The sequence below is a fragment of the Cynocephalus volans genome, chromosome 1 (genome assembly GCF_027409185.1).
Source record: "Cynocephalus volans isolate mCynVol1 chromosome 1, mCynVol1.pri, whole genome shotgun sequence".
Taxonomy (NCBI): Eukaryota; Metazoa; Chordata; class Mammalia; order Dermoptera; family Cynocephalidae; genus Cynocephalus; species Cynocephalus volans.
The window spans coordinates 298,063,772-298,079,731 of record NC_084460.1 but is presented as its reverse complement, the minus strand read 5'-3'; the positions used below and the strand labels follow the sequence as shown (position 1 = coordinate 298,079,731).

General features: G+C 59.6%; 2 protein-coding genes across 2 annotated transcripts; one reads left to right on the top strand and one right to left on the bottom strand.

Annotated features, from left to right (window-relative positions):
• Nucleotides 1-565: 565 nt before the first annotated feature.
• On the bottom strand, nt 566-12,753 carry LOC134370000 (collagen alpha-1(I) chain-like). Its single transcript, XM_063086907.1, has 11 exons — nt 12,618-12,753; nt 12,240-12,327; nt 11,964-12,122; nt 9,572-9,759; nt 8,445-8,637; nt 8,200-8,337; nt 6,315-6,536; nt 5,890-6,231; nt 1,972-2,268; nt 1,591-1,779; nt 566-947 (listed from the first exon to the last, which is right to left on the bottom strand). The coding sequence occupies exons 1-11, from the start codon at nt 12,751-12,753 to the stop codon at nt 566-568; spliced, it is 2,334 nt and encodes a 777-aa protein (XP_062942977.1).
• Nucleotides 12,754-13,647: 894 nt separating this feature from the next.
• Nucleotides 13,648-15,615, top strand: GBX2 (gastrulation brain homeobox 2). The gene is made up of 2 exons (XM_063114518.1): nt 13,648-14,170; nt 15,092-15,615. The coding sequence occupies exons 1-2, from the start codon at nt 13,648-13,650 to the stop codon at nt 15,613-15,615; spliced, it is 1,047 nt and encodes a 348-aa protein (XP_062970588.1).
• Nucleotides 15,616-15,960: the final 345 nt, after the last annotated feature.

Here is a 15,960-nt window from a genome sequence, read left to right as displayed (position 1 = left end):
AAGTTTGGGGAACCCTGGAAAAACAGGGGTCGGTGTATTGTGTGGAAGCCGGAGTGTGATGCGGATGTTATGGAGAGAGAACAGTTTTTTTTTTTTTTTATCTGCTAAAGACAGGAGGTCACATTAACTCGTAATACAGACACATAAAAATGTGATTATGGGTTCTAAACTGAACGCAGTAGGCTCCTAGTTAACACAATGAGATTTCTAGGAAGCGATGCATAAATTCTTCAAAAATGACACATTTCTCACGTTCCATTCCAATTAAATTACTGAGGCAGCTAACGGCGACGAGCGCAAAGGACGGGGATGAAATGAGGGTTTTCTTCTTGGAACTGTACCTCTGTGAAAGTACATCTTTATGAGAAGCAGTTCATATTACGCTATTATTTTTCAGCTGTGCTGGAAGGGACGTTTTCAGCCTTTCTTGCCGTTCCCTCCCCAGAAGAGCCTCCTCCTTTGTTTCTGGGATTTGCTAATAGAAAGAGAGAATCGCTCCGCTGGGTACCGCCCCCACCCAGGTCTTTGGAGTGCAAGGGACCAGCCCCGAGAGGGGTCCCGGGCATCAGCCCCCCCGGGCTGGGCCCAGTCGCCGCCCACAGGCCTGCAGCCGCGGGGTCCACCTGCGCCTGGCGCCCCATCCGCTCCCGGCCACGCAGCGCTGGGGGTGGGAGATGCGGGGGTCGCACCCACTCGCGGTCCGCGAACGCGCGGGGCCCGGGGGGCGCGGAGGTGCAGCCCCGCGCTCAGGGCGGTGGGGTCGGGGCTGCGCGCTCAGGGCGGTGGGGTCGGGGCTGCACCCCCGGGAAGAGGCCAGAGGTGCGCGGGGCCCGGGTGGGCGCGGGGGGGCACGGGTGGGCGCGGGAGGGGGCGGCGGAGGACAAAAGGACGTCAGCTTTCCGTGCAAAGTGATGTCTCCAAAGCCTCGCGCTGGGGGTGGGAAGGCGCTCCGAGGACGGCGCAGAGCGTTCCCAATCAGAAATGCGATTTGGAGCCCTAATGAACTTGATTGCGTGAACATTTATCATCCCCCGTGGCCCTCGGTGAAATCAGATGGAATCAGAAGATACAGGGAAGGGAGCGTTTGCAGCCGACGCCGGGCGGCCGCGGGACGGGGGGATGAGGCCCCGGTATTGACGTCGAACATGATGGATAACGCGGGAATGGCAAATATACTATTTGTCTAATGGCTCGGCAATTAAATCCCCCTGTAAATGACCCATGCCTCATTTCATCCTAATCTATGGAATTTTGATTGAATTCGTCAGCTCTAATTGAAAAATACTGCACTTTAATGTCTGCATTGCAGTTTCAGGACGAGAGTGGTTTTAATGAGACGGTGCCCCCCTGACCCGGGAATATTCGAGACTTTTATTCGGAATTTAAAGCCAGGAAGATTGCTCAACTGAGCCCTGTGATTTCCTCTCCTGGATCCACGTCCATCCATCTCCAGATGCGATTTAATAAACGTACTGGAGGATAAATGCGCCCCGACCCTCGCACGGATGTGGCACCCAAGGGGCGCAGGTCCCCGGGACCAACTCGGGCCAGTGCTGGGGGAAGGGGGGCGCTCAGAGGAGCAGCCTGTACCCTCCCCGTGGCCCGGGTGCCCCGGTCCCTGCTGCCCGGCCCCTGGGCTCTGTCGCCGACCCTGGCCTCAGCTTTCCCATGGCCAAACCCAGGCGTCCTGCCTGGAAGAGGAGGCCCCGCTCCCAGAGTCCCGCGTACACCCGGAGGAACTCGCGCACCCTGAAATGGGAATGGCCGCCGACGCGCTTTCTATGCAAATGGCCAGGCGAAGGCGTCCCTGAGAAATTAGCTTCTTGCTGAAGCAAATTTACTAGATTGAAATGAGCTCGAGAGAAACAAGTCGTGCAAACGAGATCATTGGGCCGCATTAAAACTGGGGACGTTTGCGCCTTGCAAAAAAAAAAAAAAAAGCCGGGAGAGGAGGGGGCTGTCAAAGCGCACTTGGAAACGAAGCCTGGGCTCCTCAGAGACCGGATATCCGGGAGCGCGCGGGATGGGTCCCCGCGGGGACCTCGGCGGGGAGCTGCTCCCGGGGGACCTAGGAGGGGCGCCTCTCCCGCCCCAACCGCGCGGCGCAGCAACCTCGCTCCGAGGGGCCGATCCCGACCGCGGCCCGCAGGGGGCGCGCTCGAGCCGAGCCGGAGCGGGGGAAGGGGGCGTGGCCAACCCTTGGTTCTTCGCCTGCAGCTCGGGTCCCGCCCCCCAGACGTCCCCATCCTCCCGTGATGTTCAAAACGCCTGCGGTGATGGGGGGAGGGGGTCCTTGGGAGACTGAGTGGGACGGGGTGGGGAGTAGGAGCCCAAAGTGCACGGGCTGCCTACTCCCTACCCCAAAGAGGAATATATTTAACACATGAACACAGAGTTTACATCTCCTTATTGAAAATAATCTAGAATGACATAAATCCATCTCTCTGGGAAGCCCTGGGCCCTTGCGATGCTAGGCTTGGTGATGACAGCAGACGGCAGAGGTCGTTCTCAGGGCGGAGGACGGTCCCTCCGCCTCGGTCTCCGTCCCTGCGACGAGGATGACCCTGTGCCTACGGAGGGGGGCGCTTTCGGACCTCGGTCTTCCCGGGGGAGGCGTCCTGTATTGTTAAATGCCATCCTGCATCCTGTCCGTTTGGTGGCCTGAGGCTTGTCTTGAAATGCTCGACAGTCGTGTGCTCACAGGCTGTCCTCAAATTGATATTGTCATCAGAAAGCACATGCAGAAGGCCTGACAGCATCCACCCTGGGCCAGGCCCCCAGCCCAGGTGTGCTACACGACAACCCTGGACTTAAGTTATATATTAACTCCATATATCATATTAATATAAAGTACAACCCGGGACATAAGCGTATGTTAATTACCCCCATTTTAGCGACGCAGTCAGGCCACTGGTGGGACAGAGAGATGAAACAGCAGAGGTCAGGTGAGCTCAGCTGCATGTCCACGGCCTGACGGCCCAGATGTCACAGGGGTTCTTATTTATCAGCTTTCAGGGTGACTCAGAGCCCGGGGAGTCTTACATGGAATTTAAAGGCAGCCGACGTGTCTTTTCTATTATCGTGCCCCAAATCTGATCACGTTTCCTACACCTGTGCAATCATGGAGGTCTATTTTTTTTCTCCTCGATTGTGGCAAAGGCTTCTCATGTGGCCTAGACATTTTAAATGAAAAGAAATTGGGACTCTTTTTCTTATCGAACTGTAGGCATGAAGAAATGGAAGTCTCAGCCCTTGTGACCCCGGGAGAAGAGCAGTGCCGCTTCGATTTAGTCCCCTGGGACCATAGACTCCAAACAAGCTCTAAGGCCGATGCCATCACGTACATGGTCCGTAGGGGGCGCTGTGGGCTCCTGAGCGCTCTGCACACCCACGGCGCTCTGGGGGTAAGACTTCAGAAATTATGAAACCTGAAATAAAACTTCCCTGCCCGTCCCTCGTTAGTTCACTAAAATCTGTAATACTTATGTGAGTTCTCTTTACAGATATGTAATAACCTTGTTAGATAATTAAAATAAAAATACGTAATGTAAAACTTGGCTTCTGCAATAAATTATTCAGTTTATTACATTTTAAAGTATACATTTCCAAGTCACAATATACTGAATAAAGTCACAATAAACTGAATTTGAAGGTTTTGTTGATAGAATGCAGATGAACTTTAAAAGAAGTCTCTCATCTCTTAAGGTTTCTGAGGTTTCCTTGTTTTGTTTGCAGTTTCTATGGGTCTGCAAGAAGGTTAAGCGCTGGGGGAAATTATAATAGCGAAGAGATAGACTATGGGATATCACAGTAACAAATAGATTCCACAACACTCATCTTCCCACAAAAGGGGGAGGGGACAACGAGGAGGATTTAAGTAGGGGAGGAGAAATTCTCTGAACTCAAGGAATGAATCAAATTTGGTAACATGATATCCAATCGTCCCCATTTTCTGAGCCATCATGATCAATTTCTGCCCTTTCATGTCCATGACTGTCACAGACTTCAGGGAACAGAAGGTTTGTCTGGGTGGAGACAAGCCAGATTGCTTCTGGCGTGGGTTCATTTCCCAGCAGAGACTACTTTTTCTCACATGCCCAGAAGGAGGGCTGGGAGGCAGAGGGCGGGGAAGCGACCCCTACACAAAACCCTCTGCCCTGCTATGGATCTGTCACTGCTGCCCATGGCCACTCTACTGTGGCCTGGCCAGAGCAGGCATCCAACACCCATGGGAGCCCCTCTTCTGGTGTCAATGGCTGTGTCCAATGCAGGTAGCAATTGCCTAAGTGTGGCCCACCTCGGTGTGTGGGTGTAAAGGGGCTGCAGAGAAATGATACACTGCGTGAATAACTTTCCCCAGCAGGAGTGTTTCAAAGTCATTGTGAAGAATAAACAGTAGATAGTGAAGTATGAATACTTCCTTTTCAAACTGTGTTCATCATTTGGGGAAAAAAACAAAACAAAAAACCACTTCCTAAACACACACACACACACACACACACACACACACACACACAACATGCCCCATGCAAACTGTTTTTATTTTCTACTAAACCCAAAGTGTCCCCTGAGAATGTGTGAGGGACAGTGTTCTAAAATTTTCTGGATCCCTCCCACTGTGACTAATCGCTCCTCATTCCCTTGGTTTCCTGTGCCATCTACACACTCTCTAACAGGCTGGTCACTAGTTGAATATACTGGGGTATCTTAGGGTTTGTTCTCAGACCTCACTCCTGGTTCTTTTTTCCCTAAAGTTTGGGAACTTCGGGTCACACCTGTAAGACAGCTGTAATTGTCCGCAGCAAAGTCATGCAAATAGAGTCCTCTGTGTTTTTTCAGATGACAAATGGAGGAAATTCAAAGGTTCCTCTGTTTCAAAGGCCAAGGAGGTCACTATTGCCACTTATTTCTGAGGTCACCACCAAGAAGGGGCTGTATATTTAAGGAACATAAGGCAGTGGAACAATTACAGACCTAGAAACAAGGAGGGTCTCTTTCCCGTACGCCCATCCCAGCCTTCCCAGGCAGGGGCAGGGGATGATGAGGACAGTGAATGTGTATGATTTGACTGGGGAACAGTTTCAGATGGCCCACCCTGTGTTTCATTTCTCAGCCTTTGCGAGACCATGACCCACCCCCACCCTAGGAGCCTGGGGTAGGTGAGGTTCCAAGAGTCTGAAGGGGGCGGAGGAAGTTGGGTCCTGCGCCAGCCTCCACCCTCTGCCCTTCTCATGGGCTCTGGCTCTCCGTGGCTTGCAAGCCCCTGAAACAAGAGTAAAAGATCGACCCTGGGATTTTCCTCCGATGTGCGAGTGTATTTCAGAGGAAGCACTTTTCGTTTCCCTGATTCTGTAAGTTGGGTGCTCTGTTTTTAGAAGGGGGCTGGCATCTACGGCTATCTGCATTTTCTTGTTGATTAAAAGAATGACCAGCCAGGCCCCCCCGTCCAGCACACACTCCCCTCCTGCTCTCTCCTTGGAAAAGTCCCCTGCTGCAGGTGGTCTCCCCGAGGAGCTGCCTCTGATGGCCAAAGCTGTCCTTTGGGGCGACCTCAATGGGGCTAGGTAGGTCAGTTACAGACATGCCCACCCTTGAGTGTTCCAGATGAGCTTATTTCTGAGCGACCTTTTCACAACGACCTTTCCCTGGGAATCCCGCTGGGGCATTTGTTAGGAGTGTCAGAGGTCATTCTGATCCTCCCTGTCCAAGGAGCCAACATCTCCCCTTTCTATCTACACCTATCGCCCTGCCCCTGGCTTCTGACATCCTTTCTGGGTCGCCGTTTTCTTTTAGGAGGGGGCGAGAACCAGAGGAAATGCCCGCCGGGCTTTGCAGGTATTTCTGGAGGGACAGGAACGAAGTCTCCTGACAACAACCGCTGCCTCTTACCCGGTCTCTGCAGAAGTTGAAGTCGAAGCGGCGCCCCCCATGGGGGTGGCCGACGATCCAAACACCCTTCTGCTCCCCCCGGCGAGGTTTCTAAAGGGTTCAATGGAGGCACTCGAGGCAAATTGCGTCCTCTTTGAAAGACAACACCCCTGCAGGGGGTCGGGGCCATCCGGGGCCGGCAGCTGAGGCCCCGATTGGGGGGCCCGAGGAGATGCAGCAGAGTCGTCGGCACCGTCCACGCGCACGCGCGGTCTCCTGGCGAGATGTGGGAGCGCCGTTTCTTCCTCAGCACGCATTAGACGCCGGCTGTGTCCAGCCCGGACCCATCGCCACGTGCCCCACCTTCCAGGGGAAGGCGGAGGGGACGCGGCGCCCCAGGAGGGCCCAGGCCAGCGCACCCTCACCCCTCCGTGCCCTCTGCCCACCTCCCAGGCCGTGTCCTTGCCGCCCCGGGATTAGCATCTCTGTGAAGTCCCGCGAACAGTGCCCGCTGTGCGGCGGATGAAAGCCGGGCGCCGGGGGGCGGCGCATTGACGTCCCCGAAAGGTGGCGCCGCGGGAATCCGAGGGGGCGGACGGTTCGAGACGGTTCGAAAGAAGGCCCGGGGAGAAGCGCCCCAGGACCTCAGCTTCGCGAAGGGACGCGGCCTCCGGGCGGGACGGAAGTGAACGCCCCTCCCCCGCACCCCCCGCCCGCGCCTCAACCCCCTCCCTCTCGCTTCTCCTCCCCGCCCCCGCCCCACCTATCCTCTCCTCCCCCCTCCTCGCCCCGCCTCCCCTCCCCTCCTCCCCCCTCCCCTCCTCTTTTCCCCCCTCCCCTCCTCTCCCCCGCCTCCTCCTCTCCTCCCCCCTCCTCTCCTCTCCCCCCGCCCCCTCCTCTCCTCCCCCTCCTCGCCCCGCCTCCCCTCCTCTCCTCTCCCTCCTCCCCCCTCCCCTCCTCTTTTCCCCCCTCCCCTCCTCTCCCCCTGCCTCCTCCTCTCCTCCCCCCTCCTCCCCCCTCCTCTTATCTCCCCTCCTCTTCTCCCCCTCCTCTCCTTTTCCCCCTCCCCTCCTCTCCTCTCCCCTCCTCTTCTCCCCCTCCCCTGCTCTTCTCCCCCCTCCTCTCCTCGCCCCTCCCCTCCTTCCCCCCTCCCCTCCTCTTCTCTCCCCTCCTCTCTTCCCCCCACCCCTCCTCTCCTCTCCCCTCCTCTCCTCTCCCCCCCTTCCCGACCCCCCTCCTCTCCTCCCCCCTCCCCTGCTCTTCTCCCTCCTCCTCTCCCTCCTCCTCTCCTCTCCCCCCTCCTCTCCTCTCCCCTCCTCTCCTCCCCCCACCCCCTCCTCTCCCCTCCTCTCCTCCCCCCTCCCCTGCTCTTCTCCCTCCTCCTCTCCTCTCCCCCCCTCCTCTCCTCTCCCCTCCTCTCCTCCCCCCACCCCCTCGTCTCCCCTCCTCTCCTCCCCCCTCCCCTGCTCTTCTCCCTCCTCCTCTTCTCTCCCCCCTCCTCTCCTCTCCCCTCCTCTCCTCTCTCCTCCTCTCCTCCCCCCACACCCTCCTCTCCCCTCCTCTCCTCCCCCCTCCCCTGCTCCTCTCCCCTCCTCTCCTCCCCCTCCCCTGCTCTTCTCCCCCCTCCTCTCCTCTCCCCTCCCCCCTCCTCTCCTCCCCCCACCCCCTCGTCTCCCCTCCTCTCCTCCCCCCTCCCCTGCTCTTCTCCCTCCTCCTCTTCTCTCCCCCCTCCTCTCCTCTCCCCTCCTCTCCTCCCCCCACACCCTCCTCTCCCCTCCTCTCCTCCCCCCTCCCCTGCTCCTCTCCCCTCCTCTCCTCCCCCCTCCCCTGCTCTTCTCCCCCCTCCTCTCCTCTCCCCTCCCCCCTCCTCTCCTCTCCCCTCCCCACTCCTCTCCTCTCCCCTCCTCTCCTCCCCCTACCCTGCTCTTCTCCCCCCTCCTCTCCTCTCCCCTCCCCCCTCCTCTCCTCTCCCCTCCCCCCTCCTCTCCTCTCCCCTCCTCTCTTCCCCCACCCCCTCCTCTCCTCTCCCTTCCTCTCCTCTCCCCTCCCCACTCCTCTCCTCTCCCCTCCCCACTCCTCTCCTCTCCCCTCCTCTCCTCCCCCACCCCCTCCTCTCCTCTCCCACCACCTCCTCTCCCCTCCCCACTCCTCTCCTCTCCCCTCCTCTCCTCCCCCACCCCTTCCTCTCCTCTCCCACCCCCTCCTCTCCTCTCCCCTCCTCTCCTCTCCCCCCTCCCCTCCTCCCCCCGCCCCCTCCCCTCCTCTCCTCTCCCCTCCCTTCCTGACCCCCCGCTTCTCCTCGCCCCGGCCCCAGGCCTCCGCCCACGCAACCGCAGCCTTTGGGCCTCCGCCGAGGGCTCCTTCTTCTCGGGCCGGGAGCCCCGGGGGGCGGGCGTCAGCCGCAGTCCCATCGGAGGACCCCTTCGCCGGGCTGGCTGCTCCCGGGGAGCCCCGCCGTGAGCGCGGGCGCTGGGCGATCCGTTACCCCCAGTGGTCACGAACCCGCAGACCAAGCGTCAGGGCCGCTCGGAAGAAGAACTAGGACCCCGCCTGCGCCCCCGGACGCCTGGGCCCACCCGGTAGCCAAGCCCGGCGTGGGGTGCGGGGGAGCCCCGGCCTCTAAGCGCTCGCAACGCGCGCCCCGGCCGTGCAGGATCCCGCCTTCCGCCCGGTCCCCGGGTCCCACGAGCCCGCGGCGCCGCCTGGTCCTCCGCGCGGAGCGGAGAGGGCGGCGCAGGCGGGAAGGGTCACGTCTCCCGGCCTTCAGGCCTGCGGAGAACACTTTCCAACTCCTCGGAGAAAATGCCAAAAAAAAAAAAAAAAAAAAGGGCCCCTCCCCTTCACGTTGCTGCTTTGCGATTGTTTTGTTCCTGCTCTTTGAGGGTGAGGGACAAAAAGCAAACTTTCTACATAAGAATGTCGCGGCACACATAGTCCCGCAAAGTGCTTCTTCAGGGCGCTTTAGAAAAGCCCCCTGTCCCGCTCTCTGCACGGCCGAGGGACAGTATAATGGAACCGAAGACTTTTATTTTATAAACCACTTGATCCTTGCTTGGGAAACTCTATTAATTGAATGGGTTTGCCTTTTTTGCCAGTCCCCTTTATCATTATTTATGGGCTTTAAATTGTTTAAAGTTCCCTTGACGTTCAATTTACAAGTTTGGGGACTTTTTTTGTTCTGCCTTTTGTCCTGGAGAAAGACATCGTGTTGGAAGTGCTTTGAAAAGCCAAACATGAGAGGTTGGCAATGAAAGGGAAGCGGGCAAGACCCTTTTAATTCTGTCCTGTTGGTGAATGGCTCTTTTACATAATTGCAGGAGCTATTTCAAAGCCGGCCAAGGGCTGTCTTCACTTAGAACCACATGGAGTCTATTTTGGGCTTTCAGATTTAAAAAAAAAAAAAGAAAAGAAAAAAGCTGAATAAAATAGTTAGAAAGCTGAGGCTTCAATTCTTCCTGCTACTTGCAAATCGGTGTGTCTGATGGGGAATTTTACACAAGCGCCCCTTTGTAACTGCGTCTGGGGCTCGGAGGGACTGTTCTGGGTTAGTTGGGTGTGAATCCCAATTGCCCTTCCATAAATAAAACCCGTCCCAAGTTACTTCCCAACTATTGCCAGGAGCAGGAGCTGCGGCAATGACCGAACGATCAGGCCACTCCAAATCCCTATAAATAAAAACAAGCCGGTTGCCCGAGAAACCAGCCTGTCGCCTGCGCCTGGGCTCTCGTCCGGGGCGCCAGGCCCGCGAGGCCCGTAGGTTTCTCCGCGTCCACCCAGACCGGGGACGCCCAGGCCGCCCCCTCTCCACGAACACCGGCGACCTCAACCCCGGCGGCGGCTTCGAAGCGTTCGGTCCGCGGCGCTTCCTCCTCCGGGCTGGGCTGCGCTGCGCTGCGCAGGCCGGCGCAAGTTTGCCGGATGAATATTCATTCACTCACTTGTGCGTTTCATATTTTCCACTTAGCTTTCAATCCCCGGCATGCAAACGCTGACTGGGACAGCTCCGAAGCGTGGAGCCAACTTAATCCCCATCGCTTTTACTGAATATCTGAAGTTTTAAGTGGTTTAATACGATCCTGACACTAGCTTGGCACCTTTCAAGTAACGTGCCCAGGGGCTGCGCTGTCTCCATCGGGCGGGAGGTTCCCAGGAAAGTTAACCGGAGTTGGACGACCCAGCTCTCCCCTTCCAGCGCGTCCTTCGCGTGTCCTAATCGGAGGGGGGAGGGGCTCTTTTAGCAAAGTCGCAAAGATCTGTGCCCAGTGGTTTTCCCGCGCAGCCTGGGCAGAGCTGAGTCACCGAGGGCTCTGCAGTGGGAGGTGGTTACGAGCTAAGCAGGTAGGACCCCGAAGGATGGATAAGCCGTGTACCTGTCGCTCGCTGCCCATAAATCTCTCCAAGGAGCCCAGGAAAAACTCTAAAGGGTTTTATTACCCGCAGTCCCCACGCTCTGAACGCTTTGCAGGTAGCTGAGGTGCCCCGAATGAATTTTGTTAATCACAGCGAAACACAAGGATCCTTTTATGAGGCGAACAGTCGTTTTCTAAGCAGTTAAGCATTAGACGAGAAAATATTACCGCCTTGCATTCGAGAAAAAGCACACCAGTAAATAAAATTCATATTGATGAGAATTATCTGAACTCACTAATAAAAGAAGATTAGTATTACAACCCCTGCAGTCAATACTCTCCATGGCAATTCATGGATGCAAATAATATCTGTCAAATTATTTCAAGTGTAGCTATAATTCAACGGACCTAGATCTTCTTGCTGAACTTTAAACAGAGAACTATCACCAGGACAATCAAAGGAATCCCTGTCTCTCGGAGGGTCATAATCAGGAGACGGAGGTCCCTAGAACAAAATTTTTGCGGCGAAATAGCAAAGCGGATGGCAAACGTGCCTGGGTGAAATGAGTAACCGCTGTCACAGGCATGCCAGTGACACGTGGCGAATGGACTCGGCGTGGGAACGTAAATGAAGGAAGGAGTGGAGCTTTTTACTTAGTATGCAAAAAAACAAGGTAATGACACCCGAGACTGTGTTACTGGAACTATCTCATAATGACAGGGAGTATTTATTGTGCTCTTAAGGAAATCAGCCTTTCGCCCCGGGCTTTGATTTTTCTTTTTCCTTTTCCTTTCCCTTTTCTTTTTCTTCTTTTGTGAGAGTGGAGAACGAGGTACAGAGCTTGGAGAACTCACAGACACCTCCTTCCCTGTGGATACCACCGGGAATTCATGTCCCTCACTCCACCTAAGCCACCTAGGGGTCTGGGCGGAATGTGAGTGGAGGCAACACGGGCGGCGTCCTAATGAATTCCCTTCAAACCGCCTGCTGCTGAGCCATCTATTACTGCGGCCTGGAGTGGCCAAACGCGCTCCAGACGTCTTTGTGGGTGGGGGGGAGCAGGCGAGGGGGAGCAGGGGTGGGGGGAGAAAGGGTGGGGGAGCAGGTGAGGGGGAGCAGAGGGGAGCAGGGGGAGGAGCAGGGGTGGGGGAGCAGGGGTGGGAGAGCAGGTGAGGGGGAGCAGGGGTGGGGGGAGCAGGGGTGGGGGAGAAAGGGTGGGGGAGCAGGGGTGGGGGAGCAGGGGAGGGGGGAGCACGGGTGGGGGGAACAGGGGTGGGGGGAGCAGGGGTGGGGGGAACAGGGGTGGGGGGAGCAGGGGTGGGGGAGCAGGCGAGGGAGAGCACGGGTGGGGGAGCAGACGAGGGGGAGCAGGGGTGGGGGGGAGCAGGGGTGGGGAGAGCAGGGGTGGGGGAGCAGGGCGGCTGGCAGTGGGGCCAGCGAGTTTCCTCAGCGTCCGGGGTCGCTGTCCCCTCCAGGGCCCGCTGCATGGACAGTGGGTCTCGGGCCACATTCCTGGGCGAGGACGTGGTCTGGGATTAAGACGTCCCCTGGGGGGTCTTGGGGTTAGAGGGAGAGAGGAAGAAGCAGAAAGAAGGGTTTCAAAGAATCGGATCGATAAATTCATAAAGATCGATTTATCTTTATCTCCCAGTTGAACGTGCCTGTAAGTGATACATAACACACGTCCCACACGGGCCCACTCCCGAGTCACTAGCTCCTCGGCGCGAGCTGGTTTTCAGACCGACGTGACCGTGCCCTGCTCTCCTCCTCCCCGGCCCGGTGCTGTCGGCCGCGCAGGGCGGACGTCTAGACCCGGGAAGCTGAGGCCGAGGCCCTGGGGCGCGTGGAGGCCCCGCGCGCCGGCGCGCCTGGCACGGTCCGCCCTGGCCACCGAGTGATTCCCACTGTAAAGGGAACACGAGAGCCGAAAGTTTTTGTTTTCACGCGGGGGAAGGGATAAGAGAATCCCGGGTCCCCCTCCACCCCGACACTCCCTTACTCCCAAATTTCGGGGTCTTTACCATTGTCGAGAACGCGAGGAACATCTTGAGGGAACCGGCTCCATCCTGCAGGCGCCAAAGGGGAGCCGCGCGCCCTCGAGTCCTCGAGCTGGAAACCGGGCGGCGGGGCCAGGGTGAGCGCTCCCAACGTGCTTAATTAGCGCCTATTTACGAAACGCAGCTTTTATTTGAGCAAACATCATAAAGCCTCATCAGGATAATCTCACGTTCTGCAGTCTGCAGGCAGAACTACTCCCCCCTCCTCCCCGAGGATGGAGCACATAAAGGACTCGCCCTATTATCATAATTATCGTGGCTGTTATTTTGGTGCGTGCTGGCAAAGTGTCTAAATAGGTGCGACGATTAAGAATGTCATGAAAAATGAGAGGAGTCGCTCACGGGAGGGCCCAGCTCGGGATGGGAGCACCAGCAGCCTCTCCGCCCCGCCGGAAACCCGGGGGCGCCGCGAGCCACCCGGGGGGTTCCCAGCGCCTGGCTGGGGGCTGCCAGCTCCCGGCCGGCGCCCTGGGGGCATGGAGGTGGGGGCGGATCTGGACGGGCAGGACTCTACCCCCCAACTCCAGGAACCTCTCCCAGACCCCCCGGCGCAGCCAGAGCACCCAGCCCTAGGGTGAGCCGCCAGCAGGTTTGTCCCACCGCAAATGTAACGGAAAGAAACGCCTCCAGCCGGCCACGGCGGGTGCGTGCCCCAGAAGCTGCCCTGTAAGGGCAAGCCTGCAGGGGCCCGGGGTCCGAGCCTTGGCGGTGCCCTCGGCCCCTCTCAAGTTTGCGCCGCGCTGCCCAGGCGCTCAGGCTCTGGCTCCCGGCCCGAGCGCTCCGACGGTGGCGCCCGCAGCCCGCTAGCGGCCAGCCTGGGTGGCAGGGGCGGGGCCCCGCTCGGCCACGCCCCTCCCGGCGCAGCCAATGGGCGCCGGCGCCCGGCCCCACGTGAGGCGCGCCCGGCCGGGCAGCAGGCAAAATGTGAATGAGAAAGAGGAGCGGGATTTAAAGGTGCTGGCGGCGCCCGCCGGAGACAAGTGAGCCGGCTTCGCGCGCTCCCGAGCGGCCAGTAGGAGGCGACGTGCGGCGGGACGGACAGACGGACGCACGGACGGCTGCTGGCCGGCGCCGAGAGCCGCAGACGCGACGCGGGCGGGCTCCGACGGGCGGCGGCACCAGCGAGCCCGCGGGGCCCGGGCGCCCTCTCCACCCCCGGGGCGCACGGCCGCACCCCGCGCACCGCCCGCCCCCGCCCCCGCCGGGCATGCGGCGGGCCCAGGACTGAGCGGCGGCGGCATTGGCTCTCCGGGTCCCGCTCGGCCCCTGCCCGGCGCTCCCGGCGGTGCTCCAGGCATCCGGCGGGCTTCCCGGCGGTGGCGGCAGGGCGCGGGGACTTTTCGCCTGTCGCTGGCCTCTCCCGAGCGCGTCTATGAGCGCAGCGTTCCCGCCGTCGTTGATGATGATGCAGCGCCCGCTGGGGAGTAGCACCGCCTTCAGCATAGACTCGCTGATCGGCAGCCCGCCGCAGCCCAGCCCTGGCCATTTCGTCTACACCGGCTACCCCATGTTCATGCCCTACCGGCCGGTGGTGCTGCCGCCGCCGCCGCCGCCGCCGCCCGCGCTGCCCCAGGCCGCGCTGCAGCCCGCGCTGCCGCCCGCGCACCCGCACCACCAGATCCCCAGCCTGCCCACCGGCTTCTGCTCCAGCCTGGCGCAAGGCATGGCACTCACCTCCACGCTCATGGCCACGCTGCCCGGCGGCTTCTCGGCGTCGCCGCAGCACCAGGAAGCAGCGGCCGCCCGCAAGTTCGCGCCGCAGCCGCTGCCCAACGGCGGCAACTTCGACAAGGCGGAGGCGCTGCAAGCCGACGCGGAGGACGGCAAAGGCTTCCTGGCCAAGGACGGCTTGCTGCTCGCCTTCTCCGCGGCCGAGGCGGTGCAGGCTTCGCTCGGTGAGTCGGCGGCGCGCGCAGCCCGGACGCGCGGGCGGGAGGGGGCAGGGGCGGGCCAGCTCCGCGTTCCCGCGGGGCCTCCAGGGGACATTTAGAGCCACGCGACAAGCGAGGTCTCTGGGGGAGCGTCGAGCGCCCCACCCCCACGCCCCGCCAGCTGCTGCGCGGGGCGACAAATCTGTCTGGCTGTGCGCTTGGCCCAGTCCACCTCCCTTCCCCCGCCGTGACCTGGGGCCCAGGGTAGGTGGCTGCCCCGGGGGGAGTGTCGGGCTGCGCCTCTCGGCCGTGCGTGTGCCCGGGGGCGTCCAGACTTGTAAACCCCTTCACTGCGCCTGGGCTTGCCCGGGAGAACCGGGTTTCTGGGAGGCTGTGTGGCTGCAAGTGTGCGTTGAGGGTGTCTGCTGGGAACTTCTCCTAAGGCTGTGAGACGTCCCTGTGACCAAAATTATCTGACTCAAAAACGACGCTTTCTGGCACCTGCACGTCCCCACGCCTCCGCTCTGACTGCGATGACACTGAGGTTTGCTAAATTTTCACTCTGGGGGAGGCAGGATGGATCATAAACTCCCCCTCAGTCCTCACCCAGCCCCCAGCCCGGGGACAAAGGGGACGCTCTCTTGGGCCTCAGGCGTCCTGCCACTTCCCCTTAAGCAGCTGGAGGCTGGGAGGGTGCGGAGGTGGCACGGCGGTCCCCGGAGTGATGGCTCTGGGCAAAGGGCCGTCGCCTATGCGGCCCCCTCCTCTCCTCTGAGCTTTCTCACGCTCCTCCCCCCCCCACCACCAAAGGGCAGGAAGTCACCATGTGTTAGTGGCACAGACAATCCGCGAAGGGGGGCGGGTGTGGAATACCCCAGCGGCGGTGCGACGGGGAGAGGGGCAGCGTGCGAAATGTAATCAAACGCCGTTTGGTTTTGCTTTCAGTCGGGGCCGTCCGCGCGCAAGGGAAAGACGAGTCCAAGGGCGAGGACGACCCGAAGGGCAAGGAGGAGAGCTTCTCGCTGGAGAGCGATGTGGACTACAGCTCGGACGACAATCTGACCGGCCAGGCGGCCCACAAGGAGGAAGAGCCCGGCCACGCGCCGGAGGAGACCGCGCCGGGCGGCGGCGCCGCGGGCAGCAGCACGTCCACCGGCAAGAACCGGCGGCGGCGGACCGCCTTCACCAGCGAGCAGCTGCTGGAGCTGGAGAAGGAGTTCCACTGCAAAAAGTACCTCTCCCTGACCGAGCGCTCGCAGATCGCCCACGCCCTCAAGCTCAGCGAGGTGCAGGTGAAAATCTGGTTCCAGAACCGACGGGCCAAGTGGAAACGGGTGAAGGCGGGCAATGCCAACTCCAAGACCGGGGAGCCCTCCCGGAACCCCAAGATCGTTGTGCCCATCCCCGTCCACGTCAGCAGGTTCGCTATCAGAAGTCAGCATCAGCAGCTGGAGCAGGCCCGGCCCTGAGGGCCCAGGGAGGGCCAGGGCCTGGCACCCACCTGGAGAAGCCCCAGCACAGGAGGGGACTCACGGTGGACTCGCCAAACTCCAGGTCACACCCCGACTGTGGACGTCCCAAGCAAACCGAGAATATATTCATTAAACGGGCTTAAAAGACTGCTTTTGAAGGGGCGACCGCCACACTGGAAGACACACTGAATATTTATTATACTATCCTACTTTGTACATAGGTATCTGTATAGACTGGATCTCAGCTGCGGTATTTTGAAAGTTACAGGACCAGATTACCCCTAATATTCTCCATTCACAGTCCAGAAGAAAGCAAAACCTCCGCTGTAATCTGCCGCGCCT